Source organism: Parasteatoda tepidariorum, chromosome 8, assembly GCF_043381705.1.
Source record: "Parasteatoda tepidariorum isolate YZ-2023 chromosome 8, CAS_Ptep_4.0, whole genome shotgun sequence".
In the NCBI taxonomy this organism is placed as follows: Eukaryota; Metazoa; Arthropoda; class Arachnida; order Araneae; family Theridiidae; genus Parasteatoda; species Parasteatoda tepidariorum.
In genome coordinates this window covers 12911902-12929784 of record NC_092211.1, presented here as the reverse complement: position 1 = coordinate 12929784, position 17883 = coordinate 12911902, and the positions used below count along the sequence as shown (strand labels likewise).

General features: G+C 29.3%; 2 protein-coding genes across 4 annotated transcripts in view; both read left to right on the top strand.

Moving 5' to 3' along the window:
• Nucleotides 1-10265, top strand: part of LOC107439400 (pre-mRNA-splicing factor SLU7) — a 34952-nt gene extending 24687 nt beyond the window's left edge. For 2 of the 3 annotated variants that reach the window (XM_071184387.1, XM_071184386.1), the window contains exon 14: nucleotides 6846-6958. The gene's annotated coding sequence lies outside the window, so the exon portion shown is untranslated. Of the gene's footprint in view, nucleotides 1-6845; nucleotides 6959-10177 lie in introns of those variants that run through there. The other variant, XM_071184388.1, reaches the window with a different exon arrangement.
• Nucleotides 727-6644, top strand: LOC107454250 (reticulocyte-binding protein homolog 2a). The gene is made up of 2 exons (XM_016071374.4): nucleotides 727-865; nucleotides 4181-6644. The coding sequence occupies exon 2, from the start codon at nucleotides 4183-4185 to the stop codon at nucleotides 6580-6582; it is 2400 nt and encodes a 799-aa protein (XP_015926860.3). The 5' UTR covers nucleotides 727-865; nucleotides 4181-4182; the 3' UTR covers nucleotides 6583-6644.
• Nucleotides 10266-17883: the final 7618 nt, after the last annotated feature.

Sequence of the window (17883 nt, the reverse complement as noted above, 5' to 3'; positions counted from 1 at the left end):
CTTTATTAGTGATATTATATTAAATTCACTTAATATACTTGCTGTAAATTCTTACTTAATTTTATATTTTTCATCCACATTATTAGTTAATAAATTTACTGTAAAGTGCGCAAAAGAATTAACAGATCACCCTGAATAACTTTTAACTTCCTGTTCTAGAACTCAAACATGCTAATTAATTTAGGCAGGCAGAGTTATCAGTTATGAAAGCAGACACAAAAAACGTACTTTTTCTGAATAAACATACTTTTTTCCCCCAACGTTTATTAAAAGTGTTTTTAAGAAATTGGTTACAGTATACAGGGCTGCCACAAGGAGACTTAAAGGCGACTTTTTGCTACTTTTTTTGACACTAGGCGACTTTAGCGACTTTTTTAACTAAAAAGAGGCTAATAAGCGACTTTTTTTGACAACTGATACTTTTTTGGAGACTTTTTCTTCTTGCGGTTGCTTTTTTTTCCAAAATGGATAATTTCTTTCCCCCCCCAATATTTCTAGCGATCTCGCCAATTGCAACAGGTGTTTTCATGATCCCTCCATGCTTCACATTTTCTGTCTCCGTTCCGCGAATCCCCCTCCCCTCTTTCTTTACTGCATTCATTCAATATACAACATCATCCATCAACTCATCCTGCTTTAGACAGAAAGACGGAAAATAGCACACCCCTATTCGAAGTAATTTGTGAGTGACCTGACCCTTGTAACTGGAGATTGCTTAGAAGTTTTACAGCTTTTACTAGATGCATATCGAATTTCGCACGTGCCAGTGTGCCATCTTTTCCTAGATTCTTTATCATTGTCAGGCTAGCTAACGTATGGTCATCTGGAAAATATTTTTGCAGAGGAAGCTAATTCATTTTATTTGGTAAGTACATTTTAATTTATTATTATTTTTATGTTTAATTAATTATTTTCAATGATGCCGTTCAAATTATTCAAAAATTGGTTCGGTTAAAAAGGGAATACGATCGATGTGTTTAGGGGGTGTGTGTATTCTAATTTAAACATTTTGCATTATATCAGTAGTAAAATATTTTTAAAATTAATCTAAAATATATATATTTGAGATCGAAATTTCCAGTAACATACTTCTATAACAAGAACTTGCACGTGCATCTGCCGTTAGGTTACATTGGTTAGTTTAATGGTAACCATTTTTTAATTAGTAAACATAATCTACTTTAAAAATTATGTTTTAAAATAATTTTTCATTAATTATTATCAGTGTTACTTATTAATTAAATTTTATGTTTTAACGATTTATCGATATTTTTTTAAATAATTTCCATTATATTAAACTGAAATGTAATATGCAGCTAAATCCTAATCAAACTACTTTCATAAATCAACAAAAGTTTAATTTATTTGACAAATCTAAATTTGAGTTTTAACAATTTCCTACAGTTTAAAATTTTTGCTGTGGCATCTTTAAAGCGCTTTTTCTAAAAGAAATCGTACAATTTTTAAATGACTTAATTAACTTTTTATTTTTCGCTTAAACAAATTTAAATTATTTTTGAAGAAATATCCCCGAATTTAAGATAAAATTTTTAGCGTTTGCATCTAGGTGAAAACGATCCTGTGAGTAAAATATTTCATTGGTGCTCCATCCACAGTCCTTGGAGAAAGGCGGTTTAGTTTTTGTTTTAATAATTTCCATGATATATATATATATTTTTTTTTTGCAACCTAATGTAATCATGATTAGGACTGGGCGATAAATTGATGTATCGCGAAATATCGATTTAGCACATAAATCGGCAGGCCGTTATAATGACTTTAGTTTTAGGCGATGCATCAGAAATTTGATTTAAGCAACAGATAGTGACTTTCGTTTTCGGCGATGCATCAGAAATCTGATTTAAGGCGCCGGTATAAGACAACGTTCGCAGTTTAACGAGGATTCTTGCCTACGCTAACACTGTCACCGCGCTGACGAAGACAATTTTGATTTCGTCTACCTGCGGAGATGTTGATAGCGTCAAGCTACAAAGGCGATGTTAGTTTCGTTATGTTGATGTTGAATGACAAATTGAATTTTATGCTCCATTTTTGTCTTTGGGATTGTACGTTTCTTGAAGATTATTTTCAGCGGGACTTAGTTATTTTGCGATCGTTGTGCATTTTTGCTATTTAGCTATCGTTTCGTTGTGCATTATTTCGTTAACTTTATTTATTTATTTTTTTGGTCTGTCGGGATTCAACGATTTCTGTCAATTACAAAACCTGCTGCGATCCTTGCGCAATCGCTGTTGTCTTAAATTTTCGTGCTGAACATTGAAAAAGGTTTGTATCTTATATAATTTAATTATATGATTTTATTCTGCTTTTTAACAAAGGATGTTAATGTTTGACATACTGTAAAATATAGTATTTTTTTTATACTAACAAGTTAAGATTNTTTTTTTTTCTAATTTATTTAATGCGCGTAAGTATACTAATGTGATTATTAAACCAATAAATCTTTAGTCGTTTCTAATTATAAAAAAATTAAAACAAGGTCTACATTTATTTCATTTGCTTTTTTTTTTAAAAAAAAATTTAAAAATTTTGCTTTATTTTTTTTTTAAATAAAATTTAAACAAATTTTGCTTTATTTTTTAAAAAAAAATAAAATTTGGTTTCTAGTTAAAATAAATATTTTTTTTATTTTTTTTTGGATTAAATGGAAAGTTACGAAACGTTTTGACTCTGTTTAATAATTTAACAATGGTACTTAGAGTATTTTTATTTTTCTTAAAAATTCTTTCAATACTTGTTTGTTTCATAATTTGTTAGATAGTCAGTGTCATTTTTAAACAAATAGATCTCTAGACGATTTTATTTTCAAAAAAAGAAAATAATAATAAATGAATAAAAAAACTTAAATTTATTTTTACATTTATTAAGTATAGAATTTGACCATTAGTTAATATAACTTTATAATTTTAAATTATAGAAGGTGTAACAATGTTTCAAAAGCACATTTTTTTTCTTCAAATGAATTAAAAAATGTTTTACAAAAGGGAACATTTCTTTGGTATGTTTTTTACTTTCGGTTTTCTTCCTTTTAATTTTTAATGCATGTATGAAGAATATTTTGTTACAGTTTTATTATTATTTTTAAACCAATAAATCTTAAATCATTTGTAATTTTAAAAAAAAATATATATAAAGCTTGGGTTTGTTTTTACTTTAAGACATCTTCATTATTTCAATTTTAAAAATTAAGCAATGCTATTGATGTTATAGAATCATTTTTCTAGAATTAACATTTTCCATTGTAATAGATTTATTCCTTTTATTTATTTTTGATGCATTTACAGATTTATGATAGATAATTTTTGAACATATGTTAAATCGCGATGTCTTACAGACGATGTATTACGATCTAAAATTTCTTACCTCGCTCAGTCCTGATCATGATATTAAATTTTATTATGTTTTTTAGCAGTATTTACATTTTGCTATAGAAAAATACAGTCATTCTTCACAAAACGAAATACGCTTTCTTTGTATATAATGGAAAGAGAAGGTGCACGGAGGGGGGGGGGGTCTAACAGCGAGTACGGGAGAAACATCTCCCGTACTCGCTGTTATTGTCTCAATGAATTTGTTTTCAGAATAGTTACTTTAAATTCTTCATTGATGGACCTCGTTTTTGTAAAAAGGAAAAATATATATATATATATCGGCTTAATTTTTTTTTACTAATTTTAAAGAATGAATACTGTAAAAAAAAGAAAGATAGGAAAACTTCAAATAGATTATCAGAATCAATTCCTGTATTTCCAATATAAACTCTGTATCAATCTCGATTAAAGTGAATGTGCATCATTTTCAGCTAAAGGTCCCAGAAGAACAATTAAAATATAAATAAAAATAAAACTGTGACATGAACAAATGTAATGCCTTTGAGAAACATCGTTTATAATTCATAACTCAACAACTGTTCCGCGTTTTAAAAGAAGTGTTTTACTGCGTGTGATTATTTATTAGTTTCCTCTTCATAATTCTATCATTTTTTTTCCTTCTGTGCCAACCTTCAAACCATGTTTCCTAGCTGTAATTAAGAAAAAAATAATATAGCGCAGTAAAGTTCTTTATTTTATTGTTAGTATAGGTTATTCTAAGTATTGTATTGTTAGTATAGGTATGTAATTCCAAGAATCTTACAAACTTTATTTTTTGTTCATTCTAGCAATGCCAAAAAAATACAAAGTGCTTTCAGCATGGTTCCAAAAAACAGATGATTTAGGATATGTAATATCTGCTTGGTGTAAGAAATTAAACGATAGAGAAGCATTTTGCAACGTTTGTGAGAAAAAAATCGGTTGTGAGGCAAAAGGATTTGCAGCAATTACACAGCATGTGAAGAGAGAGGTCCACAAAGTTAATGCTTCAACGAAACTTGATCCTACTCAATGTAAATTTAAAGTGAACTCTGAAAAAATAAGCGAAAGTATTTTGAGCAATGAACAGCCTAATCTTGAACTAGTTTCTGATCGGGAAGCAATAACAAAAGCAGAGCTCATATGGGCTATGAAGTCTATTCAGTGCAATATGGCTGCAGGTACATCTGATGATTTGAAAGACATATTCAGTGCAATGTTTCCTGGTTCGATTGCTGAGACTTTCCAATTGGGAAGAACAAAGCTGAGTTATTTGATAACAGAAGCGCTAGGTCCATATTTTAAAAAACAACTTAGCATTGATATCGACAAATCTTTCTTCACCCTGTTGTTTGATGAAACTACGAATAATGCAGGAAAGAAGGAACTTCAGTTTCAAATTATGTATTGGTCTGAACAATGTAAAGAAGTTGTGTGCCGACATTTGCAAACAGTTTTTATAGGCCATGCTGCAGCTGATGACATTGTGAGGGAATTGGAGAATGTCCTCAACAATGCAAATTTGCCGCTTAATAGATTATTGATGTTGGGTTCTGATGGACCTCGTGTAAATCAAAAAGTTTGGCGACTATTAAATGACAAACTAATCGATGAAAGAAAGCATGGATTGGTTGACATTGGTACTTGTAGCATACATCTAATACATAATGCCTTTTTAAAAGGATTAGAGGAATATGGAGATTGTGCCAGTGAGTTATTGACCGACATATATAATTTCTTCAAAAAATTCCCATCTAGATGGGAGGACTATGAAAAAATTCAAGTAAAAAAAGATGTTTCACGCTTAAAATTTCTAAAGCATGTTTTGAACCGTTGGTTGACTCTTGGACCAGCAACTGAGAGATTTCTTGAACAGTGGTTGGCAGTAGTTGAATATTTTTCTGTATATCTACCCGAGAAGGAGAAGAGAATTACTCAAACTGAAAAATACAAAAGAATAATGAAAGCAATAAGAATTGCGGACATAAAAGCTGAGTTAAATTTCATCGTAGAAAGTTCAAAATTATATGGTTCTTTTTTGGAAAATTTTCAGAAGTCTGAACCGTTAATACATGTATTGGATACTGAAATTAAAATTTTGTTAAAGAAGATTTCCGGTCGTATTTGTAAACCTAATGTAGAAATAAATGGAACTATTGCTATTGAGAATTTAAGAAAGGAAACTTCCTTGGATTGTGATGAATTGACAAGAAAAGAAATCAATAAGTTGCGTGAAAATGACAAATTAGATGTATATCGAAAGATTCAAAGGCATTATATGTGTTCTTATAACTATATATGGAATAATATTTCTAAAAGAGACAGTTTGCTGACAGATTTACGTTGTTTATCTATTGGGCGCATAGCTCTTGAAAAAAGTGTCTCTGCTATAGGCAAAATCGCAAGAAGCTTTGCATTTATTGATGTAAAGGAAGTTGATGTGAAAGATGAGTGGAGGATCTTACAAACAGAAAGTGACTTTAGTTCTCTCAGTTGTAATATAAGAATTGATCATTTTTGGCGGAATATCATATATAAAAGAACAGATTTGGGGCACTTAAAATATCCATCTTTAAGTAAACTTATTAAAGTTTGTTTATCGCTATCTCATGGAAACAGTGAGGTAGAGAGAGGATTTTCAGTGTCCCGTAGAATTTTATCTGAAGATAAATCTTCAATGTCAGAGAGAGTTCTGAATGACCGATTACTTATCAGAGATTCCATTAAACTTCATTCTAAGGTTTCGGAAATACCAATAACTAAAGAACTTTTAAACTTCGCTTATGGTGCTCGTAAATCGTATCAACTTTATCTTGATGATCAGAAAAAGAAGAAAGAAGAAGAGCTGAGAGTAGAAAGAGAAAATGAAGAAAATCTTAAAGAAAAGAAAAAGCAGGAAGAAAATTTGTTAAATTTAAAAGGGTCAGTCAAAAAATTGGAAGAGAAAGCAAAGATAGTCAACCGAGAACGAAAGGAAATTGGAAAATCAGCTGATGAACTTTTTAAAGAGGCAAATAAGAGGTTGAAACTGGCAATTGATGATAAAAATATTGAGAGCATTCGGATAGCACAGGGTATGATAGAAGGTAGTCTCAAATTGAAAGAAAAAGAGAGAGAGTGTGAGCAAGAAGAAAATAGGCTAAATAGGGTTGTCAACAAGAGAAAATCTAATTTAATAGAATCTTTCTTCAATAAAAAGCCAAAAGCATAAATTGTATATTATTTTTTAAAAATTGTATTTGTTTTTAATAAATAGTCTAGATAATTTGTTTATTTGATTTTTGTTTATTCATATCTATCTTTTTCAGGCTTGTTACTTATTCATGCCTACCTATTGTATTATTACCTAATGTAAATTTTTATTATACTACTTCTTTGCGACTTTTTTTTAGCTTACAGGCTACTTTTTTTGCTACTTTTTTAAAAATTTTATGCTACTTAAGCAACTTTTTTGGGGTATTTTTCCTGTGGCAGCCCGTTGATACTTATGGGGGAGAAGAATATTTGGAGTCTCCACCAAAACAGTTGATATTCTCTCAATCTGTAAGACATACTTCATACAATAAAATTCATTCGCTTTAATCATACATTACACTGCTGCATTCATTTGCAACACACACATAAAACCTCTCCTTTGTCTTAAAGTGTTATTGAATGCTCTTCTAAATCCTTCAGAAGTTGACCAAGAAGAAAAAACTTAACATAAAATTTTCTGTGACATTATCCTACGTAGGCCGCGATGACTCAGTAGTTAAGGCACTGAACTGTCATTCTAAAAAACTGAGGTTCAATCCTCAGTGACGAGTTCTCACCCAGTTTCAGATCGATGGGCAGTGCTGACCGCATTCAAGCCGTTGGCCACGAAATTGTGAACCTCCATGACCCTATCGCTTACAACTAGATTTTGCGAAATGAATTTTTTTATATATATACAGGGCTGCCATTGGCGACTAAAGCGACTATTTTAAAGCAATAGCAACTAGGACGACTATTTTAGTAGAAATATGAGTAAAAACAACTAATTTGCAATGAGTAGAGTAAAATCGGCGAGTTTTTTAAGCCAATTAGCTACTAAAATTTAGAATAGCTTCATGAGTTTTCCTCTTCCCCACTTTTTTTTTGCCATGCGCTTTCTTTTTATCCAAACTTTATTCTTCCTCACTGTTTGATATCAAAAGCAAGACAGACATGTTTAACCATTAGAATTAGCACTACGTGAATGCTCCTCCTGTTTCAGGAAGCTAATGTAATATCTCTAAGGATTACGTTTTTCCCCTCTTTTAATTTGAACGAAGTAGCAAAATAAAAAATTGTCTTTAATTACACCAAATGGGTAGTTACATTTTTTAGAGCGATTTACAATCGAAAAAAAGGTACATGGGGGATATTCGTTTTGTTGAATTGTGATCATAATTTTTTTGATAAGCATTAAATTTGGAAATGCATCACTTAGGAAAAATAAAAACTGGATAGATGAATTAAATTGAAATATTTTTTTCAAATGTCTAAACTAAGCAGTTGCAAATTAGAGCCGAGAAAGGAAATTCGAGTTTCAAATTCACCTGTTCTGTAGCAGATAAAAATAAAACTCCCTGTTTTTATGCGCAGTGCAGGGCTGATTGTGCTCCGGAAAAAATCCGGATTTCCGGATTTTTCGCTAACAGTGATTCGGAAGTTTCCGGGGATCGAAGGTCCAAACGTTTAAAAAAATCATTGATCACAGAAGTTTCCGGAAATCAAATTTTCAAAGGTAGAACTTAAAAACACAATTTATTTGATTTGTTTGTAAGGGAGAGCCAGAGAGATACTGTATAAGCTTACATTCATGATTAATATTCATGTTTTATCTGTAAATAGTTATTTTAATTACTTCTCCAGGTTATCATAGGTATGTGTAAAATTTTAAATATATTTTAAATAAACTAAGAAATATTGAGAAAAATTAAAAATACCTGGTTTAAATTTTTTTCTAATTTTTTAATTTAAACTTTTTTTTTAACTCAAAAAATTTTCCGGAATTTCGACTTGGGCTCACAATCACCCCTGGCAGTGTGACAGAATAAGGGTCCAGCAGTTAATTGCAATTTCGGATTGGTTTGTTTCGATGTTCGGTTTGATTTGGAATATTGAAGTTTACGGGGACTGCATATTTTCCCTACTTTTTCTATTATTTCGGCACTCTTCCTCCCTCCCTGTTATATCCTATTTTTCTTATTTTTTAAAAATCCTCCCATTTCTGCTATTCCTCTTTTAAATAGCATAGTGACAGAAATAATGACTCAAGGTCAAGTATTGAAACTGCACTTGTTTTTCAATTAATTCATTTTGAATGGGGGTGTGAGGAGCAGAATGCGGTAGAACATGAATTCTTAGTCTGCGTAGGGACTGAGTGTGTGCGGTATTGGTCCTCGTTAAACTGTGCTACCATAAAGTGTTCGACTTCGCATGCAAGTCGTCGGGCTACCGAAGCGGGGGTGCCATCCCCTCTGCAGAGGATCAAAATTGTGATGGCATGTGTTCGGATCATCCTCAAGGATGTTTCCCAGACCCTCCGCAATAGCCCATTGTGCAGCTCTAGTGCGACGTAAATGAACAACAACAATCAATCATAAAATTCTTAATTTTAACTTATTTGTGCCAATAGAATAATTTTCCTTTCATATTATTGTTTAAAATTATTTAAGTATTTTTAGAATGCAGATTTTGAATGCTAAATTTTTATTTCTTAATAAGGTTAAAAAACTTTATGTATGAAAGTAAATGTTATTTCTACTTCATTTTTTATAATGCCTAAAATTTTTAGTCTCTTGCTTTTTTTTTTAATTACAACTATTGTTTCTTATATGATATCTGAAGCCTTTATGCCTCGTAAAGAATAAAACTAAAAATAGATATTTTTAAAATGTTCACAAATTTTGGATGTTTGGCTACAGCAGTTCCTTCAGCATTCCCCTATCCATATATTGTTGGTAAATCCACAAATAAATGTACATTTTTTTTAATAAAATATGAGTATCTAACTGGATATTATTTGAATTTTATACTTTTATTGCACAAATAATTAAAATTATGTTAGAGGATATAATGTTGGCAACTATTTTATATATCTTGGAGGCTATTTAGGAGGCTTTTTTTATATATGATGCGACTAAAGCAACTAATTTTCATGTTTTCATCCAGTGGCAGCCCTGTGCTTATTTTCGACATCCGTTTTTTAAAAGCCCTTAAAGAAGTTTTTTTTTTATTGAGCGTTTTTAAAAAGTGCTTAATTTTCCCTTTTAGAAAGTGTGATTTTTTTTGATTTTCGCCACATATTATGCAAGAGCATGCCATTAAAATATTCAACATTTTCGCAATTCATTCACCATTCTATTTGGGCAAATAGGTGGTCCATAGTGTATGAAAGCACCAATCATGTAACATGTTTAATGAAATACTGCGTGTGCTTCTACTAAACTGAGTCCGGTGAGATTATTGCACTCTCCTGTACAACTCTGCTGCATTTCCCAAGATATTCTCAATTTCAGGCTTCATTTTCCACTCTGATAACGAACCGAAATATCTCTCAATCATTTTGCAATGGCTAATATAATCGAGAAAAGAGTTCTTAGTCAGAAATTATTTTGCATTTTGTTAATATATATAGTCCTTAAAATGTGCTTATTTTTTGTTGAAAAATTTGGCCCTGAAAAAATTCTGAGATGAAAATAAAAAATTTAACTCAAAATCCCGCTCTTAAGTGATTAAATCTTTATCCATTGCTTTTGAAGAATTATATGTCTAATTAATGCAATACTTTTTCTCAGAACACAAGTAAAGCAGCCCGGAGCACCAACCCAGGCAAAATGATCCACCTTCTACCAATCACTTTCAGGATGGTACGAAAGAAGAAAATTATGAAACAAAACACGATTCAATTGCACAGACTGCAAATCAAAGTGAACTGTGTCAGAATGGATCATCAAGCAAAAAAAGTATCTCCATGGACGATATAGACAACTTTCTGTGTGACGATATGGGGGAGTAAGAAACAATGGCTGCCGATGACGACATATTGCTAGAAATCAATAAGTTTTTAGAAAGCTGATATTCAAATGTTTCCATCTTTTGTACATACTTTTCACAATTTATTATGAATATGTCGTTTTTAACATATCATTTTTAAAGTTTTTTTCTCTTTTGAAACAAAGGAAGAAAAGTTAAAGGGGTCCATGACACATTTTTTAAAACTATTTTTAAAAATGCATGTATTTTTCTTATACTATTAAATCATACAAAAAGTACTATGATTCATTTTTAAAAATTCTCATTTTAACTGAGAATATTCTCCATTATTAACACTAGAAAGACTGAAACTTGATATACCTATATTGCCCTAAAGCAGTAATAATGACCGCATTGTGAAAGAATAACTAATGTCTCAAGAAATGTAATTTTTTTAAAATATTATTTACAGTTATTAGTAAATATTAACAATTAAAATAATGTATGCATCATTATTTGTGCATTTTTGCAAAGGAAAAAGCAGTCAAAATGACTTTGGCAATCTAGTGTTAAAATTTTTTTGACTTATTTTAAAATTTATATATCTAGCCCTAAGAATGTTTAAAAAAAATATTCTAAAATTTTATTTCATACTTTTCCTATGTTAATTTTTTTTTAAATAATTGCAAAATATAGTCTAAAAATATTTTACAAATTTCCAGAAGACCATAAAATATACATTGCTGCCAAATCTACTGGATTTTGCCAGTTTCTCCTGGTCTACTGGTTTTATAAAAATTCTCCTGGTTTTTGTACATTTCAGGAAACTCCCTAAAATTGAGAAAGTTTCCTAAAAATATCCCTATTGAAATAGAATTTTTGTACAGATTATTGCTTGATTTAATATTTAAATAAGTATTACTAAGGAAGCACCTCATATATAGAAATCAGTATAAATTTTTGTTGTTGTTTTGTTTAAAATTGTTCAGTTTATCTTTATTCAGAACTCCCTTTCTGAATTAATGAAAAAATCATTATTCTTATGAATTAAACGTCTATTAATATTTAAAATAATGAATAAACTTCATTCACAACGTTTCAAACATATTTAATGCGGTTCATGAGCGGAAAATATTGCAGTTTATCTATTTTGATGTCTATAAAAATCCCTAATGGTAATGTTTAGTACATTATGCAACAATTATTATGAAATATATATTTCATAAAATCTACTGGATTTTTTTCTATCTATGTCATCAGCTATGAATATATGTGTGTTTAAATTTCATATAGTTATCTTTCAGTCTTATCTATTCATACAATTAAGATTTGTTATTTTTAAGTTAGGAAAAATTGCAAGAAGTTAAATATATGTTTTTATGTCCATGTTACATATTTTAATGAATTTTTTCTATATTACATGGGGAAGGAATTAAGGGTAGAAAACCTCATTTTCTAACTGATCTGTACTCATGTCCATAAATTAAAGATAAAACCAAATAAAGGTTCAGGAAATGTGATTTATTCATAAAACCCATCTATTAACCAAGAGATAAAATACATAAAAGATGGTGTGTGTAAGATACTATTCATAAAAACTATGATTTTTGCTTCCTGAAGCAATTATAAAAAATATCTTCGTTACAAAAATTTAATATTAAAGGGTTGGTTGGTATTATGGCTCATACATTGTGCAGGGGATGGACAAAATAATGGAAGAAATACTTGTATACTAAAATTTTTTCATATGTCTCAAGAAATATTTAAAGAATCATTTTAACTTCAGAAATGTTTAGATCATGCGATTTCGCATGCTTACCAATGAGGTTTTAGGGACTAATAATAAATTACAAACAGAAAATAGTGCTTTTAAACACCCTACGCCAGTGTTTCCCAAAGTGTGGTACGCGTACCCCCAGGGGTACGGGAACAGTTTAGCAGGGGTACGCGTTCTTTTGCGAAATATCTTGCAACAAACAAAAACTTCAAAAAATTTTATTTAAAAACAAAGCTAGCCGTGAAAATTTACGATTACGTATTTTTCTATTGGCTATTTTTTGCAGTTATCAGTTAATAATTAGTGGTGTCAAGAGTCAGGTGTGACTTTTAAATTTTGTGCAATTTTTTATAGTAAAAAATACATTCATTTTGTTATTAGTGGTACACAGCGTTACGAAAAATTTAGAAAGGGTACACAAAAGTCATAAGTTTGGGAAACACTGCCCTACGCTAAAACGTGTAGCAATAAATTTGTAACTTATATCAATTATTTTGGTTATTATATGTAACAATTGCACAAAAGTTTAACCTAGCTTAAATATTTAGGGAAATAAGGACATTTTTATTTTTAAAAAAAATTGCTTTTTTTGTGTCTTACGTTCATATGATTGGCCTGCCAACATAAAGACCAATATTTCCTAAATGTCTGTACACAGTTTGCCTAGAAACACTAGTACCTGTGGCTGCAGGTAACTGATGAGACATTTCGAATGCTGTGCTCCCTGCCAAATACTGGTCTTCATTTGGTGTTGTAACTCAGGAGTGATCCATACTCGTAGGTTGCCACTCCACTGGGAAAACCTGGAAAACACGAGGAATTTAAAAATCACCTAAAATAACAGGGAAAAATTCAGGAAATTTTGAGTAAGTTGGTAACCTCTCGAAGTGCTATCTATGGGATACTTAACGGTAATATTTCAGCTATATTAAACTAGTTCATTATTTGTTTTAAGTATGTTCAGCTGTTCCTTTTTTCTCTAAGTTTTTTCCGCAATTATAACTAGTATACTTAGCCCAATAAAGCTCATAATAGAGCACACTGATTGTGTTTTTTCCTTTCAATATATTCTGTGGATAAATACGTGCAGGGAAAACACATGGAATTTTGTTTCCAGATTTGACTGGAAACCCTGGTACTGTAATATCTACTGACGTTTTCATCATCTTGGAATTATTGCCAAAGCTTAAAGATGACACCATGGGCAATTCCAAGTTCCTCTATACCTCATTTCACTAATTATACCGTTTAAAAACTTATTCACATGTGTCCTAACTATGCTGTTATGGCACTGACCAGCTCACAGAATGCTTGTTAAAAATTTTACTTCTTTGCTACCATTCCTTATATATATTTTCGCGTACACCCTCGTCATTTTAACATACTATCTGGGGTAGTACATAGACTCTATCTTAGACTTGGCTCTATGAAGAGAAATTTGGATATTTAAAATCAATCATTTCATTTTAATTTATTTATTTTAATTCAAATAAATAATGCATTAATAATTGCGATAGGAAGGCAGAATTTAGAATTATTAACTTACAGACTTACCACATTGAAATAAAATTTATATTAATATAATACTATAAGAAAATATCTCACCATCTTAGAATAATTCTATTCAAAGTTTAGTTATGGGTCATTATTATTTGTTAAGTAAATCGAGAAAAAAAAACTAAAATATTAATTAAAAAAACATTTGTATTTCATATCTTTTTTTTTCTTCTTTTTTTTTAGTGTCCGCCTTCAAACTGTTTTATACGCCACTTCCTGTAATTTGCATTTGTTCATGAATAATTGTACTGGTGAAATGTTTAGTTTAGATTTTCTTGTGAATCTGAATTATCCTTAATTTATAGACATAAGTGTATGTACATAACTTGCATATTAACACTGAGATTAAAATCTTAGTTTTTTCATTATAATTTCGTCTAATAAAGCTAAAAAGACATTAATTTTTTTAATAATTCTAGTGAAAAATCAGAATATCTAGTGAAAATTCAGAATAAAAAATATTAACTTAATTTTTTATTGAAAAAGTTTTGTACTAAACTCATACCTGCCAAGTCTCCAGTTTTTAAACAGACTCCTGTATTTTACAACTTTTTCCTGTTTACCCCTATATTCTCACATTTCTCCATATTTATTGGCGAATTTTTTATTTTTTTTTAAATTATCCACTGGTGGCAAAAATACTTCTCTTATTCCTCAACAGATAGTGCTATTGCCAGTACTGCACTATGTTGAGTGTTAATAGTTTAAGTAATTATAAATAATGGTTTAAAATTTCTTCTTTTTATTAAGATTTATATACATATTTTTTACTTCATTAAATGTAAGTGCTCATATTATTTCCAATTTTGAATTTCTCTTTTATGCATGATGTATCAAAACTTTACTCATAGTCTGAAAAATGTCACTATAGTAAAATCTGTTTTTTTATTTCGCCAATATTGACAGGTATATAAACATAATTTTTTCAACATAATTAATTGTAAGGGAGAAACAAAGCTCTTGATTTTCAAAATTTGTATGTCTTGGACCCTCTTAAAAGATAAAAATGTAAACTCTGATATGTATATAGTCCCATTGTGTTGTAAAAATTAATTTTGTTGTTTGTTATAAGTACATGAATTGTTAGTTTAAAAATGCAAACTATGTGTTACAACGAAATCATTTGATAGATATGCAAGTCTGTAAAAAATATTTTGTACCCTAGACACAATAATTTTTTCAATCTTAGGTTTGAAACATTTGTAAATAAAAGAATTTCGTTTCGTATTGATTTTTACTACTTAGGTAGCTGCCAACTCTCGATTGTCTCTTTTTTGCTTTTATATATTTTAGAAAATTCCCTAAAATTCATTTTCTGAAGAAAAAAATTCCTTTGAATTTAATTCCTCTAGATTTGTTAGTTGAATATGCTTGCATTTCACTACCAATCTGTCTTTATAGTCAGCAATTTGAAGCTTTCCTTTTTAAATATTATTAAATTATGTAATTTTTCTTTATTCAAAACTCTAAAACAACAGCAAAAGAAAAAGCCCCTAAAACTATCAAAATTAACCTTAAAATAAAGAAATTTGATTTGCTACTTGTATTTATAAATTTATGAAAAATAAGGTAATATAATCAAATTATAAATGTAATTTGTGATTGAATAAATTGAAATGCCAAAAAATAAATTGTAAAATTATGTAATTTTTCTTTACTCAAAACTCTATTTTTAAATTCAAGAGCATTTTATAAACCGGAGCTAGGATGTTGACATAAAAAAAAAAACTCTAAAACCATCAAAAATGACCTTAAAATAAAAAATGTCTTAAAAATTTTCAAAATTATGTTTAATAATTTCTTTTTTTTTTTTTTTTCATTTTTTACTTGTATTTATAAATTCAATGAAAAATAAGGTAATGTATCATCAAAATATTAGCGTAATTTGTGATTGAATAAATTTATATGCTAATAAATAAATGATGTAGATAGATAAGAATTTAACAATTTTTAGTTACAATCTCAACAAACATTTAAATTTCATTGCATTATCAAACATTTTTCTTAAATCTCGAAATTTTCTGTTCAACAGTGGCACTTACAAGGGAAACTAGGGAAGTGTGACTCGCCAATTTTGAAATAAACTAGTGGGATGTATGCAGGTGACGAACCTCCTAATGTTNAAGTACAAGAATTGTTCAGTTCAAAAATACAAACTATGTGTTACAACGAAATCATTTGATAGATATGCAGGTTGGTAAAAAAATATTTTGTGCACTAGACACAATCATTTTTTCAATCTTAGGTTTGAAACATTTGTAAATAAAAGAATTTTGTTTCGTATTGATTTTTACTAGTTAGATAGCTGCCAACTCTCGATTGTCTCTTTTTGTTTTTATATATTTTAGAAAATTCCCTAAAATCGGGACATTTTCTGGAGAGAAAAAAATTTCCTATGAAATAGATTTATTTGATTGTGCTTACATTTTACTACTAATCTGCCGCCTTATCTATAATCAGCAATTTGAAGCTTTCCTTTTAAATATTATAAAATTATGTAATTTTTCTTTATTCAAAACTCTAAAGCAACAGCAAAAAAAAAAAGCCCCTAAAACCATCAAAACCTACCGTAAAATAAAAAAATGTAATTTGTTACTTGTATTTATAAATTTATGAGAAATAAGGTAATATAATCAAATTATAAGCATAATTTGTGATTGAATAAATTGAAATGCCAAAAAATAAATTATGAAACTATGTAATTTTTCTTTATTCAAAACTCTATTTTTAAATTAAAGAGCATTTTATAACCGAAGCTAGGATGTTGACATAAAAAAAAAAAACTAAAACCATCAAAAATGACCTTAAAATAAAAAATGTCATAAAAATTTTCAAAATTATATTTAATAATTTCTTTTTTTTTTTTCTTTTTTTACTTGTATTTATAAATTTAATAAAAAATGAGGTAATATCATTAAAATATTCACGTAATCTGTGATTGGGTAAATTTATATGCTAATAAATAAATGATGTAGATAGATAAAAATTTTTCAATTTTTGGTTACAATCTCAACAAACATTTAAATTTCATTGCATTATCAAACGTTTTTCTTAAATCTCGAAATTTTCTGTTCAACAGTAGCACTTAGTATTGGATTTATTTGAAATAACATGATTCAATGTAAAACTTACACTAGTTTTGAAAAAGAAATATGAAAATTATGATTCAAAATTCATAAAAATTGTTTAAAAAGAAAAAATATGACTAATAAAGCATAAATATTGTCTTATAAAGGGAAAAAAAATAACCAAAAATACAATCGATATCCTAATCCTTGTTTATAAAAATTTGAAATGAATTTGATGCTTTTTTTTACCAATTCAAAAATATAAAAAAAATTTCTTTAAATATCAATTATATGTGCGGAAACTGTTGCAGTCAATATAAATTTATTATATTTTTGTTGCCCTTTTTTTTGCTATGATATTCAACAAATAACTTACAGGAAGTATTTTTGACTTTTCATAATGTGACCCTAAGTGCCCATTTAATCATTTACGGGTTAACATAATAGGAACGTATCCTTAGAACTTTATACCCATTATGTATTTTGTTAGGTACCCAATAATAACCCCAGGTAGGTTTGGGTTTAAGGTACTTTTTGGTAACTATACAGTACCCCAGTTTCCTTGAAAAAACTAAAGTATTCATGGTGCGTAGCTTTTTTAAAAAGGGCTTATTTTCCTTTTTTAAAAGCCCTTAAAGGTGCTTTTTTCATTAGGTGTTTTTAAAAAGTGCTTAATTTTCCCTTTTTGAAAATGATATTTTTTGTTAACCATGTCGGTTTTTGCCACGTATTATGTAAAAGCGTACTTTTCACATTGTTCTATTCAGCGTTTTCACAGTTCATTCCACCACAATCCATTTCGGCGTCCCGTCGGTTCATAGCGTGTGGAAGCGCCAATCATTTTTCGTGTTTGATGAAATACTTGCTAGTCTATTGAGCTGGGTTCGGTGAGATTCTAGCACTCTCATGTGCAACTCTGCTGCATTTTGCAAGATATTCTCGATTTCAGGCTTCATTTTCCACCCGAAAAATGTATCGATCTTTTTATGGTGGCTAATGTAATCAAGAAAAAGAGTTCTTTGCCAGAAACATTGCCAGTTGTTTTATCATTATCATGTAAAATCTTTGAAAATCATTTTGTTAATGTATATAGTGCTCAAAAATATTTTTGAGTGCTTCAAAAGTA

Bases quoted from the DNA above. Each gene is read 5' to 3' on its own strand.
- LOC107454250 (XM_016071374.4), top strand. From the start codon at position 4,183: ATGCCAAAAAAATACAAAGTGCTTTCAGCATGGTTCCAAAAAACAGAT.